Source organism: Nyctereutes procyonoides, unplaced genomic scaffold (genome assembly GCF_905146905.1).
Source record: "Nyctereutes procyonoides isolate TBG_1078 unplaced genomic scaffold, NYPRO_anot_genome, whole genome shotgun sequence".
Taxonomy (NCBI): Eukaryota; Metazoa; Chordata; class Mammalia; order Carnivora; family Canidae; genus Nyctereutes; species Nyctereutes procyonoides.
The window spans coordinates 15,654,174-15,670,641 of NW_026575136.1; the positions used below are offsets into that span (position 1 = coordinate 15,654,174).

The following is a 16,468-nucleotide window of genomic DNA, read 5'->3' on the forward strand; positions in this document are numbered from 1 at the left end:
GGATCACGGTCGCGGCAAGACTCGCAGCCGTGCAGGAAGCGCCGGGCCACCGCTCGCTGGGCCGTGGGCACACGCTGGACGCCGACGGCCAGCCTGCGGGAAGCAGGGGACAGCAGCCCTGGTGCCCCCCCATCCCCCCAGCTCTCGGGCTGCCGACAGACACCTGCCTCCGGCTGTCTGCCTCCATCCCGAGGACCTGGCTGCCCACGGAGAACCCGGTGGCCGCTCCTGCGTCTGCCCCACCACACACCTGTCCCCCCGACGGCACTACCTGGGACTCCCTGCACTGCTGGGGCCCTCCACCCGCGCCCCGTGCAGACCTGGCCGCGCCCGTGGTGACCTTGGCGCCGGGAGCTCCCGGTCGGGGTGGGCTGGGCTCGCTCACGCGGCTCCCGGGGGCAGGTGGCAGGGCCCAGAGGCGCCCACGCAGGTGCGGCCATGGGGGGAGGCCGGCTGCGTGCAGTCTGCTGTGGGGCCTGCTGGCGGCGCGGCCTCAGCCCTGGGCCAGGAGGCAGCTGCAGGTCTGTGGGCGCCTCCCCAGGCCGCCCTGCAGCGGGGCCCTCGCTGTCCACGCGTGGCCGCAGGCCGCCTTCCCAGCCCTGCGCCTGGTTTCGTCAATGAGCGCCTGGAAGCTCTGCCCACGGTTCCCAGGCACGGGCTGCGGCGCCCTGGGGTCTCGTGCCTGTGCTGCCCGGGCCCGGCGCCTCTGCCTCCCGGGGCCTCCGTCCTCCCCCGATGGCGGGCGAGTGGGGATGCGCGTCCCTGGAATGCGGTCGCCAGCTGAGATGCACCTTTGCTCAGCGGCCCTGAGCCCCTGAGGCCCAGCCTGTGGCCACAACGCAGATGGTGGCCTTACCTGTCTTCTGGGCACGTGTGCTCACACGCCCCCAGCCCGGCTTTGGCTGCCTCCCCACCCACCTCTGCTCCCTGCCGGGGTGCTTCGCCCTTAGGAAGGGTCCTGGGCACAGCGGCGGTCCCTTCACGCCCCCGGCCCCACTGGCACGATGTTGCCCCCCTGTCTGACAGCGCTGGGAGGCGTCTGGGTCCATCCTGCGACGCACAGGGCCGCCCCTACACGGAGGATCCCTGTGACCCCAAATGTCAGCCAAGCCGAGTGGGGGCCCCTGAGGGCAGCAGGTGTCACCCACCAGCCCCTCCAGGGCTCTTGGCCCGTCGAGGAGGGGTCTGTGCAGGAGCAGATCACATGCCCAGGCTCTGAGAGCGGAGAGCGCCCCAGCAAGCCTCCGGGAGGCCTTGGGGTCCCGCGCTCCGAGAGCCCCTGTGGGGGCCCCTGCCTCGGCCACGTTGCACCATGCATCTCCGCCTTCCGTCGTTCCTTCCATCCCTGCCCGCCCCCAGCAGCATGGCCAGCGGCTGTTCCTCCCGGCCTTCCATCAGCCTTCCTGGGAGAGGCCCGGGCCTCCAGGGGCCGTCGTGCATATGGACGAGCTGTAAATTGCGGGGGACCCAGGGTGAGGCCCCCGCACGCCCCCCCAGGTGGCCGCCCCCAGCCTCCGAGGCACCGCCTGTGCTAACCAGGCTCCCCCAGGGCTCAGGATGGCCGCCAGGCCAGAGCTATGGCCGCAGCCGTGGGGCGCATCGGGCCCTGGGGGACGTGGCCCGCCAACCCCATGCCCTGCGGCTGCTGTGCTCGAGGCCACCCGAGGGCGACTGCAGGCCCGCGAGGCCAGTGCCCAGTCCTGCCCCGGAGCCCAGCGGTGGGCCTGGGAGCCAGTGGCTGCAGCTGGCGGGGGGGGGGCACATTCCGGGGCGGCCCCTGGGGCCCCCGCGGCCTTTCGCCCCTGGGCCTGTAGCCCATTCATTCTGGAAGGTGCAAGGCCTGCGGGGGGCAGGTCAGGAAAGGGTATTCAGCTGTGTGAGAGGGCGGCACGCCAGGGCGGTCCCTGCAACCCTGGGGGTGACGTGACCCGAAGCCCGGGGGACCCCGACCTCAGCCGTGAGACCGTTGGGTTTCGTTTCCAAGGACGAGGCTGACCGTGTAGATGCTCTGCTCCGGCCGAGGGGCGCTCGCAGCCCACCCGGGCCACCGGCCTCTCCCCGACCGGCTCTCCGCCTGCAGCGAAGGGCACAGCCGAGCCGGGCTGAAGGAGACACTCGACTCTGTGCGTCTCCCTGGTTCTCAGGGCTCTTCTGGAAGCGGGTCTCAGACCTGCTGTCCCTTGGGGCCAAGTGCCAGGCTCACCTGCCAGGCTCACCTGACTCCGGGAGGTCTGCTTAGAAAGTCAGGGGTACCCCCCTCCTTGACTGCTCACAGGCCTCCTCCCTTACATGCCCCCCGGGGCTCCCTCCCCGGGGCTCCCCGCAACAGCTCCTCCCCCAGGGCTCCCCCCAGGGCCTCCCCCCAAGACTCCCTCCCAGGGCGCCTCCCCTGGGGCTCTGCCCCCTGACTCCCCCACAAGGCTCCCCCAGGGATCCTCCCAGGGGTCCTCCCCCAGGGCTCCCCCCCAGCTCCAGCAGTGTGTTCTGGGAGCACCCACATTGTGTGCCAGCGCCCTGTGGCCGAGGCAGGCATGGGTGGGGGTCTGTGGGCTGGGCCCAGCCTTCACTGCCACCGTGTCCCTGACACCCCGTGGCCCGGAGCGGACAGCGGGGCCGGGGCGAAGGTGCAGAGCCGGGCAGGCTGCGCCGACAGCAGCCCAGGACAGTGGCCCGGGCCCCGACGGCCTCACCAGGCAGCGGCCGGGAGCAGCTCAGGGGGCTCCAGCTGCACGCACTCATGGGGACGCAGCCGGCCGACCTACGGAAGTGGCAATTTCGATTAAAAAATCAAGAAGTCACGTCAAGCATCTCCTCATTACTAAGTGCTGCCGGGATGATACCAGTTGTGAAACGAGGGCACCTGGGCCCCCGGAGGCGAGCGGCGCAGCTGCCCCCTGGGAGAAGCGGGCGGGCAGCTGGGAAGGGGCCAGGCCGGCCGGGCCGGGGCACACAGCTTGCGCGCTCGCACCCAGAGGTGTTACGCCTTCTGCAGGTGTTGCAGGTCTGCCGAAGGGTGCCGCTTGCCCCACCGGGTGTCTTGACAAAACTGGATTGAACTGTAAAAACTGGGAGATTCCGCATGAAAACTGGAATTCACAGTTTCTCTTGAAAAGTCCACGTATCGGGCCACGCTGGCCTTTGTTCCCGCCCCGCACACCAAGCCGGGGCGTGAAGCAGCAACCACTCTGCGTGGACGCACTCACCTTTTTGACTGCGGTCTTCTCTCTCTCTGGGGAGCCTAGCTCATGGGTAGGGTGCCATGGCCATCTCTTGCTTTGCACAGTGATGGTGGGTTTTATTTTTTACTTTTTAAAAGGATTTTATTTATTTGACAGAGAGAGAGAGAGAGAGAGAGAGAGAGAACCAAGCAGGGCGAGCTACAGAGGGAGAGGTAGAAGCCGACTCCCACTGAGCAGGGAGCCCGATGTGGGACTCGATCTCAAGACCCTGGGATCATGACCTGAGCTGAAGGAAGGTGCTTAGTCAGCTGAGCCACCCAGGTGTCCCACGGCGGTGCTTTTTAGGAAAAAAAAATCTATTCTGCACTCATGTCTCTATCTCCTCAAGAGTGAAAACGAAGATGGACCGAGAAGCCCCTGTTTCCTGAGAAGTGGGAGAGAAGCTCCCGTAGACGTCAAGGTCGTGCCTGCGGACCAGGACTCCTTCCTAGGATGTGTGGGCCAGCAGAGTCCAGCGACGCGCTCGTGGCCTCTCCCCGGTGGGGCTGCCTCCCTGCCCCTGGTGTCTGGGGCCGAGGGAGCAGAGATGGCCCCGGGCCTGGGGGTGGGGGGCCTGAGGATGGGCAGTTCTGGGCTCCTGGAAGCAGCTCAAACCCACCACACTGGGCCCGGAGCTCACCGTGCTCCAGAAGCCCAGAGGCCGTGTCAGGGGCCCGGTGAAGGGTGCGGGGAGTGGCGGGGGGTGCCCTTCCCTCTGTGCCCGAAGAGCTGGACTACTGTGTAGCCAGCTCAGGGGCTCGAGCATCTGCCTTCGGCCCAGGGCATGACCCTGGGGTCCCGGGATCGAGTCTGCATCGGGCTCCCTGCATGGAGCCTGCTTCTCCCTCTGCCTGTGTCTCTGCCTCTCTGTGAGTGTCTCAGGAATAAATAAATAAAATCTTTTTTAAAAAAATATTTCTAAAATGATAGAAAGGAACTATTTTCAGTAAGGTGCACCAAAAAAAAAAAAGCACCAAAGGGCTTGATGACGGAGTTATAATCGGCCTGTCTCCGACCCCCCAGACTAAAGAGCAGAGAGCCACTGGCTTTATGTAGCATAGGGCTGAGAGGACAGAGGGCAGGGCCGTTTCTCTGGGGGCAAGGCAGATGCCTGCTGTGCTGCAGACCAGGGGGTCCTTGCTGTCAACCGTGCCCCTAACGATGCTCCGTTATTTCATGAGCCGTTGAAACTACATTTCCTAATGTCACAGGGACTGCAGGGGACAGGTCAGCAGGTGGGCGCCTACTATAAACTCCAGGCGCAGGTTTCCTCTCGTCATTCAAGTTATTCCCGAATGAGTGAAGATGTGGCCAAGCTGCCAGACTAGTTCTTGTACTTGGCTCAGTTAGGAAGCCTGATAACCGCCGGGGTTACATACCGATGCTGGAGGAAGATCAGGAAAGCACCCCCAGCACACCAGCGGCTTCCTCTGTGGACGAGTCAGGAGGACAAGACAGTCCGGTTTGTGTGTTCCAACTTTTTTGATGAGAATGTATGCATATGTCACTTTTGCAATTAAAAAACATCTTCCAAAAAAAAAAAAAAACATCTTCCGCTCACATAAACCGATGATGACAATTCCAATAATGCTCTGGAGGCTCCAGAGACCCAAGCTAACTCACTTGAGCATGGTTAGTATTATGACAAGAGCGTGCAAAAACCAGATTTTTAAGTAAAATTGATGAAAATTTTAACTTGCTTAAGTTTTAGTGAGTTTTAGGTGGACCCTTACAGCATGAAGGCAAGCTCAGAGGTGCACAGCCGTGAGCATGAAAACTCTACGGGGTGGAGAGATCCTGGCTACTGTGTGGGAGCAGCTGGGCTGCCTTTTGTTGAATACAGTTTGCCAGAAATCAATCAGCTGCAGGTGGGAACAATGGTCTGTCTCCCTTTCTTCAAGGAAGTTCGTTCAAAGTTTTTACTTCATTGTGTTCCTTTGCACGATTTGTAATAGAATTGTAAATCCTCGGGGCCTCTGCACTAGCATTTTCTCTAGAACTCATCATCGAGGTCCCAGTTCAGACGTCATCTCCTTGGAGAGGACTTTCCTGATGACCCGCCTTAAAGGAGCCAGATGAATTCCTGCTTTATGTTTACTTAGTCTTTAGAAATTGGTGTAAGTTGAGGAGGCTCCGGGGCTATCAGGAGATGCCGAGGGAGGTAGCTGGGCTCTGGCTCTGTGTTAATCCCCTACCAGGCCTGTGACCTTGGGAAAGCCCTGGGCCCCGTCCCTAAGCTTGATCTTACAAAAGAGGAGGTGACTGTGCCCACCTGGGCTGACAGCACATAGCTGCACATTTCTCTGTTGCCCTGAGCTTTCTAATTCCCAGGCTGGTTTCTCTCCAGGTCTAATTGCTCACTTTCCCCCAGCACCAAGCCCAGGAGAGGCACCTGCGTGGCTCTTTTTCTGCTTGCTCCTCAGAGCCTGTAGACCTCCGCGATCCATTGTGTTGTTCTGGAAACGTAGAGGATTTCCCTTTTCTTCCCAACAGATCTTCCTGAATGATCTGTCTTCCTCTTAAGGGATGTGCCCTAGATTGAGTAGAGTTGGGAAGGACATTGTAAGTCTTGAGAGTAAGTCTGATGGTCGATTCCCAAAGAGGAATCAAGGGGAAAGTGCTGGAGAAAACAGTCACGGACACCCAAGGTCCCGCCTTCGTATCTAAGCTGTTACTGCCATCTAGGGTGGAAAGACAGCAATACTAAAGCATTTGAGTGGTGGAGAGGCTGTAGGAAGAAGGAAGAAATGAGAGAAAATCTGTTTTGCCAGATGATGAAGGTGTTGCTGAATATCCAATATGAGTTTTACCTGTGTTTTGAAGTTCTCACCCTGAGATGGGCAGAAAATAGATTTCCAGAAGTTTGATGTTATACAATACATTCATTCCCTGGGAGGAACCCTTGGGTAGAAGACAAAATATCCAAAGCCAGCCTTCCTTTACCGCGAACTGGTTGTCCCCTCCTGCCCACCTCCCTCCCATCTAACATGAGGGATCATCGGCTCCGATCAGAGACCTTCAGATTGGTTTTGATCCTGAAGAACAGCAGAAAATCACATCTTAGATCATAATCCACAATACTCATTTACACAACTAAGAAGTTTCGCAAAATAATACAATGTATGCAGTCATTATCAGTTCTTTGGAATGCTGGTTGTGACCCACTTAAATCGATTTTCCAGTTGGCTGCAACTCACAGTTTGAAAAACATGGTATTGGGTGTTTACAGTCTTGCAGAGAGCTGGTTGTTTGCAATCCCCAAATCTGATTCCTGTGGTTCTCTGTAAGTGGAAAGGAGAGTTTAACTGAGAAGATTCGGGGCCTGGGAGTGGCCTTGCCCGTGACCACGGTGCACATGGATGCGAGGCAGCAGGCTTCAGCTGCAGGTCACAGCACAGGCCCCAGTGAGTCACGGTCACATGTTACTCTCTTTTAATGCTATAAATGTTGTATCCTTTGGATGGAGAAAGATCCAAGATACATAAATTAGAAAGATTATAAGAGAGTACGATGAACAAGTTGAAATGGACAGATTCCTAGAAACACACCCAATGAAGATTGACTCATGAAGAAATAGAAAATCTGAATGGATCTGTAGTAGTAGGGAGATTGAATCAATCTTCAAAAAAACCCACAGCAAAGAAAATAACCTAGACCAGATGCCTTCGTTGTGAATTCTACCAAACATTTAAAGAAGAATTAATCCAGTCCTCCTCAAACTCTTCCAAAAAATTTGAAGAAGAGGAAGAGGGAAGGAACAGTTTCTAACTCCTTCTGTGAGGCCAGCATTCCTCTCAAGTAAAAGAAAACCAACATCCTTTATGAATATCGTTTAAAAATCCTCAACAGAGTACTAGCCAACTGAATTTGGTGACATACTAAGAGGATTATACGCTGTGACCAAATGGGGCTTATTTCTCTCATGCAAGGACGGTTCCATGTAGGAAAGTCAATCTACTCTTCATTAATAGAATGCAGAGGAAAAGCTAAATGATCATCTCACTGATGCAGAGAAAGTACTTGAAGTTTTTCAATTTTTTTTCATGATTAAAAACATTCAACAAACTAGAATAGAAGGAAATTACCCCAACATATAAAGGCTGTTTATGAAATGCCCGTGGCTAACATACTCAGTGGTGAAGGATATGTGCTTTTACCATTTCTATTTCAACACAGGATTTTTTTTAAAAAGATTTTATTTATTTATTCATGATAGACACACACACAGAGAGAGAGAGAGAGAAGCAGAGACACAGGCAGAGGGAGAAGCAGGCTCCATGCAGGGAGCCTGATGTGGGATTTGATCCTGAGACTCCAGGATCACGCCCTGGGCCAAAGGCAGGCACCAAACTGCTGAGCCACCCAGGGATCCCTCAACATAGGATTTACTGGAAGTTTTGGCCAGAGCAACTCGGCAAGAAAGAGAAATAAAAGGTATTCCAACTAGAAAGGAAAAATTAAAATTATCTCTGTTTAGAGATGATACGAACTTACATACAAAAAACCTTAAAGATTAAAGATTAAACGCACAAAAAGATAAAAGATTCCAACACACAAAAACCTGCTAGCTAGATCTAACAAACAGATTGATCAAAGTTGCAGGATACAAAAATCAATATGCAAAAATCAGTTGCATTTTTTTACGCTAATGGTGAACAACCTGAAAAGGAAATTAAGGAATCAGTTCAATTTACAAGTAGCATCAAAAAGAATAAAATACTTAGGGAGAAATTTAACCGAGAAGGTGAAAAATTTGTACACTGAAAACCATACAACGTTACTGAAAGAATTTAGACACAAGTAAATGGAAAGATATTTGTGTTCATGGATTGGAAGACTGGATATTCTTAAAATGGCAGTACTACCCAAAGCAATCTACGGATTCAGTGTAATTCCTATGAAAATCCCAATGATTTTTTTTTTTTTTTCAGAAAAAGAAAAGTCTATCCTAAGATGCATATGGCAGCTCCAAGGAGATAGTGCCCCCCCCCCAGCCAAAATGATATTGAAAAGGAATAACACAGTTGGAAGTCTCACACTTCTTGATTTCACAACTTACTACAAATCCTGCTACAGTAACAAAACAGTGGGGTGCCGGATAAAGACATATAGTCCCGTGGAATAGAATGGAGGACCCAGCAATAAAGTCTCATATATGTGGTCAAGTGGCTTTTGACAAGAATGCCAAGACCATTCAAGGAGAAAGGCATCATCTAATGCCATACACCAAAAAATGAACCCTAAGTGTAAGAGCTAAAGCTATAATCTCTTAAAGATAACAATGGGGGCAAACTTCATAAAAGCGGGCTTGGCAATGATTTCTTGGATATGACACCAAAAGCACAGGCAACAAAAGGAAAAATTTGATAAATTAGAATTCAAAAATCAAAAAGTTGTTTATCAAAGGATGCTCTCCAAAGAATGAAAAGGCAACTCCCAGAATGGGAGAAAATATTTGCAAATCATTTATCTGTAAGGAATTAATATCCAGAATAGATACAGAACTTCTACAATTCAGTAACAAGATAATAGACAACCCAGTTTAAAAATAAGCCAAGGACTTGAATAGACGCTTAACTGGAGAAGATACACAAATGCCCGATAAGCACATGAGAGCAGCTCAGTATCACCAATTGTGATGGTTAATTTTGTGCGTTGACTTGACTAAGCAATGCCAAGATAAGTAATAGAACAATATTTTTGGATGTGTCTGTGAGAGTAATTCTGGAAGAGATGAACATTTGACTCAGTTGACTGAGAAAAGAAAATCTGCCCTCCCGAGTGTGAGCGGGCATCGTACAATCCCGGGAGGGCTCAAGTAGAACAAAAAGGTGGAGGAAGGGTAAATCTTCTCTTCTTCTTGAGCTGGGGGGGTACATCTTCTGCCCTTGGACATCCGAACTGCTGGTTCTTGGGACTCTGACACTTCTATTGGGGTGCGCTTGCACACACCACACACACACACCACCAGCTTCTCAATCAGACTCAGATGGAATTATAGCACCAGCTTTCCTCGTTCTCTGTCTTGCACAGGGAAGACTGTGGGACTTCTCTGTCTCCATGACCATATAAGCCAACTCCTATAATAAATATTCCCTTTTTTATATATACAATATGATATATATTAAATTATATATATATAAAATATACACATATATTGTGTGTGTGTATATATATATATATATATATATATATATATATAGCAGTGTTTCCTGTTGTGTTTTGTTTCTATGGAAATTCTTGGCTCAATACACTGATTCTATGCAAATCAAAACCAAACAGACACCACATCACAACCACTGGGATAGCTGTTATTTAAAAAAACAAAAAACAAAAACAAAACAAAAAAAACAGGAAATAACAAGTGTTGTTGAAGATGTGAAGAAATTGGCACCCTGTGCATTGCTGATGGGAATGTGAAATGGTCCTGCTGATAGGTCTCCTATGTATGGTCTCCAGTATGGTTGGTTGATTCCTCAAAAAATTAACCATAGAATTACCATATGATCCAGCTATTCCACTTGTGGTTTTATACCCCAAATAACGAAAAGCAAAGATTCAAAGAGATATTTGTAAACCTCTGTTTTTTGCAGCGTTATTCACAATCGCCAAAAGGTGGAAACAACCAAAATATCTAGCGATGGATGAATGAGCAAACCAAATGCGACCTGTGTCTACAACGGAAATTAGCCTTAATGAAGAAGGAAATACGCACACATGCTACAACATGGACGAACCTTAGAGATATCATGCTAAGTGAAAAAAGGATGTATTGTATCTCTGCAAAAGGACAAATGTGTGATTCCAGTTATCAGAGGTACCTAGGAGAGTCAGATTCATAGAGACGGAGAGAACGGTGGTCACCTGGGGGTCAGGGGAGGAAGGAGTGGGAATTTAGGGTTCAGTGAGGACAGCATTTCAGCTTGACAAGATGAAAGGGTCCTGGAGATGGATGGTTGTGACCGTTGCACAACAACGTGAATGTGCTTAATGCCTTTAAACACACTTTTAAATTATGAGGATGGTGAAAGTTCTACTCTACACATCCTACTACTCTACACACGTTCTATACTATACACATTCTAATAAAAAAAAAAAGAGAAGTTGGTATTGATTTCCCACTCACCACCCACCCCCTTAACTGTACCAAATGGTCAGATTTAAAGGGGAAATGCAGTCATCGTGCGTGTTCCAGGTCTGCAGAGAACACACCTCGATTTTGGCATCATAAAGACAATCATTTAAAAGATAGGTGGTAATTTTTGTCTTTAATGCGGATGTGTTAGCGTCATGCGGGTTCGACATAACAGGGGATTGTGCTCATGGGTAGTTGGGAAAGAGGAAAATCCGGAGCAAGCTCTCAGGGGTAGAAGGGTCCTCAAGCCGGTGAGATTCAGATCCTGGGTCCCTGTGTCTTGATGATCCGTCAGCCCCCCCAGGGTGCTCCAGGGGGCTTGGGGTCCTCGCATGTAGGGCCGCGCTGACGGGCCCTCTCACAGGGGAGGCCTGTCCTCGGCCTGCTTCCGCAGCCCAGGCTCTGCAGAGCAGCCTCTGCTCACGTCGGGGCCCTCGGCCATCTCCTTGGTGGCCGCTGGTGTCAGCGGGGCTGGCGACAGCAGGGCAGGGTCGTCGTGCTGCCATGGGCCCTCCGTGTAGCACCCCGGGGCTGAATAGGGAGAAGCATGGAGGAGAACCCGCTTGGAGGGCCCCGGTGGGCCACTCTTAGGAATCGGCCCGACCTTAGGAGAAAGGTCCTGAGGAAATCTGGGAGAAGTGCGCCGGCCTCAGCTTTGCCCACGCTCCCAGTCTTGCCACTCCTCATGCGCCCTCGGGTGACAGGTGGCAGCTGCAGGTGGTCAGCAGGGCCTCACACACCGAGAGGCTGGTCCCCCGCGCATGCCGGACACTCGTGGCACATCGTGCGTCAGCTGTGCTCGCTAACACTTTTTTTTTTTTTTTTTTGGAAAAAGACAAAGTGCCACCTTTGGAGTAATCTTGTAAAGAAAACAAGGCAATTTCAGTGAGCTCATCTTTTAGAAGAGATGACTGGAGACCTCCCGGCCTCGGCGTGTGTCGCGGCAGCCACCACAGCCCGGGCCCGAGCACGGAGCCGCCCGCCGCCACAGGGCCGCAGCGGCCTCCTGGGGCCTTGCCTGCGGGTGAGCCCCGGGCCACGTGCTGTGTCCTGGCCGCATCTTACTGACCAGTCATCACATAGTGGGTCACCGCCGTTGTTTCGGTGCCCTTGTCGCAGGCGGGAAATGAGCGCAGAAGAGGCGCCGGACGAGACCCTGCGTGAGCAGAGGGTGGCCCAGGGACCCGGGGCCCTCTTGTGAGCTCCCCGGGGCAGGTGTCACCAGGCCCCGTGTCGCCCGCTCGCTCTAACGAGCGCCCAAGTCACCGGTACCAAGAGTACGTAGGGCAAGAGCGATCCGAGAGTGACTTACCGTGAAACAGTGAGCTGGAATCCACGCACAGTGAGCCCGAGTGACGGCGTCCTGAGCCCGCTCTGGAGGGTCTCCTGGGCTGGGCCTCCTAGACGGGGCCTCCTGGACGGGGCCTCCTGGACGGGGCTTCCTGGGGTGGCCTCCTGGGGCGGGAGCCTGCCGCTCGAGCAGACCCCAGTTCCCTCAGCCCCGCCGCGCGGGAGGCTGACCCGGCCAAAGCACCTGTGCCCGTCGCCTTGGGTGCAGGGACCCGAGCCCGTGTCAGGAAGCAGGTCGTCCTTGCACGTTGAGACGATGGCCAGAGCCTCTGTCCTTTCGGGGGCGGCCTCGTGCACTTCGGGAGACCTGCCAGCCGCCCGGGGGCCCTCACGGTGTGCCCTGGTGCGGGTCCCCGGGGCCGCGGTGGCCGCATGCAGGGCCCTGCCTGTCCTGGCGAGGGGTGCGCTGAGCCGGCTCCTCCAGACGCCGCGCCGGGCTGCCCCGCCACCCGAGACCCGGCCCCCTGGCCCCTGAGGCGGTTGGGCCTGCCCGGGGCTCGGCCGCTGGTCCCACGGGCCCCGGGCGTCTTAGGAGCGTGGGGCTGCGGCCCGAGGGCGACACCGGCCTGGCGACCGAGGCCCGGGGCCACTTACCCTGCGGGCGTCCCGGGGCACTTTGAGGCTGAGGCTTGGTGGTGGCACAGGGACGTCTGCGCTCACTGGGCATCCATCCGGGGACAGGCGCCCCACACCCCTGCACCCCCGCACGTCTCTGCACCCTGCACCCCCGCACCCCGCACCCCGCACCCACCCCGTGCTCCTGCTCCCTACCATAGCCACAGGCCTTAGACGACGGCAGGTGGCCCACACGTTGGTCCAGGGCGGATGCCTGCTGCGGTGCCAGCAGCCCGCGGAGTCAGAGGTGACCGTTCACTACGTCAACGGTCCCCTTGTCACCTCATCGCTCTGGCCCAGCATTTCTGAAAAACATTAAACAACTAGACGTCAAGTGACATCTGTCCTGTGAATACACAGACTAAAGTCACCAGAAGGCAGGTGGGGGCGTCTGTGCCTCCGGCAGCTCAGCCTTGATGGGGAGCTGGGCCGTGGGGCTGCGGGGTGCCCCCCCTGTGCTGCCGCTGCCCGTCTGCCCTGCGGCTCACAAGGCTGTGTCTACGCTGGGCCCGTGGGGAGGGGGATGGGAGGGTGGCCTCGAGCCTGGGGGGGGCACCTGGATCCTGCCCTGAGCCGGGCGGAGGGGGACCGGGGGGTGGCCTCCAGCCTGGGGGTGGAGGGGATGCACCTGGATGCTGACCTGACCATGGGCAGAGGGGGACCAGGGGTGGCCTCGAGCCTCGGAGAGGGGGGCACCTGGACGCTGACCCAAGCTGGGGCGGAGGGCGCTGCCCCCGTGCGGCTGTGCGCCGGGAAGATGCTGGACTTCACACCTGCTCCGCGCTGCGGCCAAAGCTCCAGCGAGTCGGGTCCCGGTCCTCGTTGGGGTGGAGGAAGGCCCGGTGGTGTGTCCCTCCCCGTGGCAGGTGGGCCTGCTGCTGCTGCTGTTGACTTTGGTGCTGCTGCCTGAAGCTAATGACTCTCGTGATGTTTTGTCCCCCCAGTGCCAGGAAGGGCGCCTGTGGCCATCAGACAGCTCCAGGCCTCGGCCATCGGCCTCAGAGGTGAGGAGGGGGTGACAAGGAAGGGGATGACAGGGTGAGGAGGGGGTAGGGGGTGAGGAGGGGGGTGAGGAGGTGAGGAGGGGGCAGGGGGCAAAGAGGGGAGTGAGGAGGGGGCAGGGGGTGAGTAGGGGAAGGTGAGGAGGGGAGGAGGGGGTGAGAAGGAGGAGGTGAGGAGGGGGCAGGGGGCGAGGTGAGGGGGAGGTGGGAGGGCAGGGGGTGAGGAGGGGGCAGGGTGAGGTGAGAAGATGGAGGGGGGTTGAGGAGGGGGCAGGGGCTGAGGAGGAGGTGAGGGGGTGAGGGGGGGCAGGGGATGAAGAGGTGGGGGGCACCAGGGCAGCAGAACTGGTGAGGGGCTTGCGGGGCCACAGCGGGATCACGAGATAACCCCCCCACCCCGGGAAGGACCGGGAAGGTTGGGGGGATCCCCCGGAGTGTCCCCGGGGCGCCCATGCTCATCTGCAGCCCCTTGGGGACCCCAGGCTGGGAGTCCCTGACCTGCACACGACCCGCCAGCTGCCCATCGGGGGGGCCTGGCTGATGGGGCACAGTTTGGGGACACATCTCCACGGCTCACACGAGGCCTGAAATAACACAGCCGTTTGCCCGTGAGCCAAACACACAGGTGAGAGAAGGCAGGAGACCGTGTGGCCGCGGCTGTCCCTGTAGACGCAGTCGGGTGGGAGAGGCGGGCGGGCCATGGACCCGGGCGCGGCCACAGCTGTTGGGCGAGCGGATGTGGGATCGCAGCCACTCGGGCCCACACGTCTCCCCGGTCGGTCACTGGAAGTTGCTGCAGGAACTCGTATCCAGAGCGGCTGGAAAGGCCTAGAGACCAGAGAAAAGGGAAGTCCCTTGTGGTTCTGGGTAACCGAGAGCACGAAGCTCCCGTGAATGATCCGTAAGCGGCCCCGGTTCTTGCACCTGCTGCAGGTCGCGCTGCGTGGGTGAAGCTGTGCAGCCCGGGGTGGGGCGGGGGGGTCCGGTCCCCTCTGGCGAGGGGCAGGATGAGGGGCGCCTAGACGCACCAGGTGCCAGTGTGGGGCGGCTCCTGCGACCCGGGTTTCCAGCTGGCCTGGGGACTGCGGCCTGGGCGCCCCGGGGTCACCGCAGCGGGTGGGTGGGGGCCGCGATGGTGACCAAGCTGCTGTTTGCTTTCTGGAATGCTCTTTTCCTGTTGCTCCTGCTCTGTTTGGAGAGCGTTGGCACTGCTGCGCGCAAGGCACGCTTGGACACCTGGCCCGCGTCACCTCCGCGGCTGCAGCCCGTGCCCCTTCCCTTGCAGGTCATGTACGCCCCGAGGCCCAGGGACAGGTTCGCGGCCCCTGCCTTCCTCCCCAGGGACCGCTTCAGCCGCTTCCAGCCCACCTACCCCTACGTGCAGCACGACATCGACCTCCCCCCCACCATCTCGCTGTCCGATGGGGAGGAGCCGCCGCCCTACCAGGGGCCCTGCGCCCTGCAGCTCAGGGACCCCGAACAGCAGCGGGAGCTCAACCGCGAGTCGGTGAGGGCCCCGCCCAACCGAACCATATTCGACAGCGACCTGCTGGACGTTGCCGCCTGCAGCGCGGGCCCGTGTCCACCCAGCAGCCACTCGGGCATCAGCGCCAGCACCTGCAGCAGCCACGGCAGAATGGAGGGGCCGCCGCCCGCCTACAGCGAGGTGATAGGCCGGCCCCCAGGCGCTGCCCTCCTCCGGCCCCAGCACGGCGCGCTCAGGGGTGGCGGCCCGGTGGCCCCGCAGGACAGCGTGGGGGGACCGGCGCTGCCCGCCCAGGCCAAGGACAGGAAGCCTGGGAACCTCGCATGAGCCGCCGGCCTGCACCCAGGAGGAAGCATCCAGGCAGCCGCCACCCCACCTGGGCTGCCCGGGTCACCTGTTCCGGGAAGGAAAACCCAACGTGTGGCGGAGCTCTTTGCTTTGGGCTCCTTAGGGGACCTGCATGGGCTGGGCGGAAACCCTACAGACTGCCATCGGGTCCAACCAGCATCGGCATCTGGGGACAGGTGCAAGGACGGGCCTGGCCCTGGTGGCGGGAGGGGGCTCGGAAACACCGTACGCGGGGTGCTCGGAGGGTATCATGAAACAAGACCCACAGAGGTGTTTGATCTATTTAATTATGAAAGGAGACTTTGCAGAGAAAGGGCCAGAGTGGCCTGTTTTATAATTAATTGATAAAGAAGGATGCATTATTATATATTGTCATGGGGAAGCATTGGCCAGTTTGCTTTTTCTCCCAAGGTGTGGAACTTTTTTATTTTGTTTTAAAAATATTCAGAATTCCTGTTTTGTGTGCCAAGATATAAAGTGAAGAAGTTAGATGAATGCAAGGAGTCAATCTGTATCGTGATGACGTGTGTTTAAAAGTTGCACTACCTAAATGTTTCTGAGGGGACTGCTGTGCGCGCGGTTCCGTGTGTCGTCTTCTCGCCTGTGGATTGCTGCTCAGCCCGGGAATACCTGGAATCCCCATAGTCACCAGGGAGGACGTTGGGGGATGTAGCCTAACAAGGCCGGCTTGTGCCAATCAAGGGAGGCAGGACTGCTGCAAGGGTCTGCAGGGGTGAGGGGTCTGGAGACGGGGATGGAGAGGGGGATGGGAGACAGTCCAGCACTCTGACCCACTGTCACTGGGCCAGTCTCAGCCCGGCTGCATGTTCTTCTGAATCCGAACCCCACACCTGCGTCCACGTAGCGCCCGCGTTATGCAGCGCTGCCCGTCCTCCAGCAGTGCAGTGTCTTCAGTGATTCAGACTTTTTTCACTGTAGCATGAAATATACTCAGATATACACATTATTTTATGCAATAAATTGTCTAAAATGCAAGGTGGTTATTTTCAATACTGTTGAAATACGTGATTGCAGCGCACTCCGTTTTCCCTGTCCTCCCCTGGGCGGCAGGTGGCTCAGCGCAGGCCTGCACAGCTGGCCGGGGCTCGGGGCTCGGAGGCTCGGCGGCTCGGCGGCGGCCCCGTGCGCCCTCGGCCCCCGCCCCCCGCCCAGGAGCTGGGTCCTGCTGCGCCGCGCTGCCAGCCCCAGGTCGGTTCCAGGCCCGGCAGGGCGGGCCGCGGCTGGCGCCGTCGCGAGGCTGGTGCCCCGCGTGGGAACGGGCTGCGGCTCCGGCCTCTGCAGCCTTGGGGCCAAG

General features: G+C 56.9%; 1 protein-coding gene across 20 annotated transcripts in view; it reads left to right on the forward strand.

The window, feature by feature from the left end:
- The window catches only part of LOC129495446 (low-density lipoprotein receptor class A domain-containing protein 4-like), a 387,589-nt gene extending 371,471 nt beyond the window's left edge, over positions 1-16,118 (forward strand). For all 20 annotated transcript variants that reach the window (XM_055302951.1, XM_055302956.1, XM_055302955.1 and 17 more), the window contains 2 exons: positions 13,263-13,322; positions 14,605-16,118. In XM_055302951.1, the coding sequence (XP_055158926.1) occupies positions 13,263-13,322; positions 14,605-15,132 (588 nt within the window). In that variant the 3' untranslated portion in view covers positions 15,133-16,118. The remainder of the gene's footprint in view (positions 1-13,262; positions 13,323-14,604) is intronic.
- The last annotated feature ends 350 nt before the right edge of the window (positions 16,119-16,468 follow it).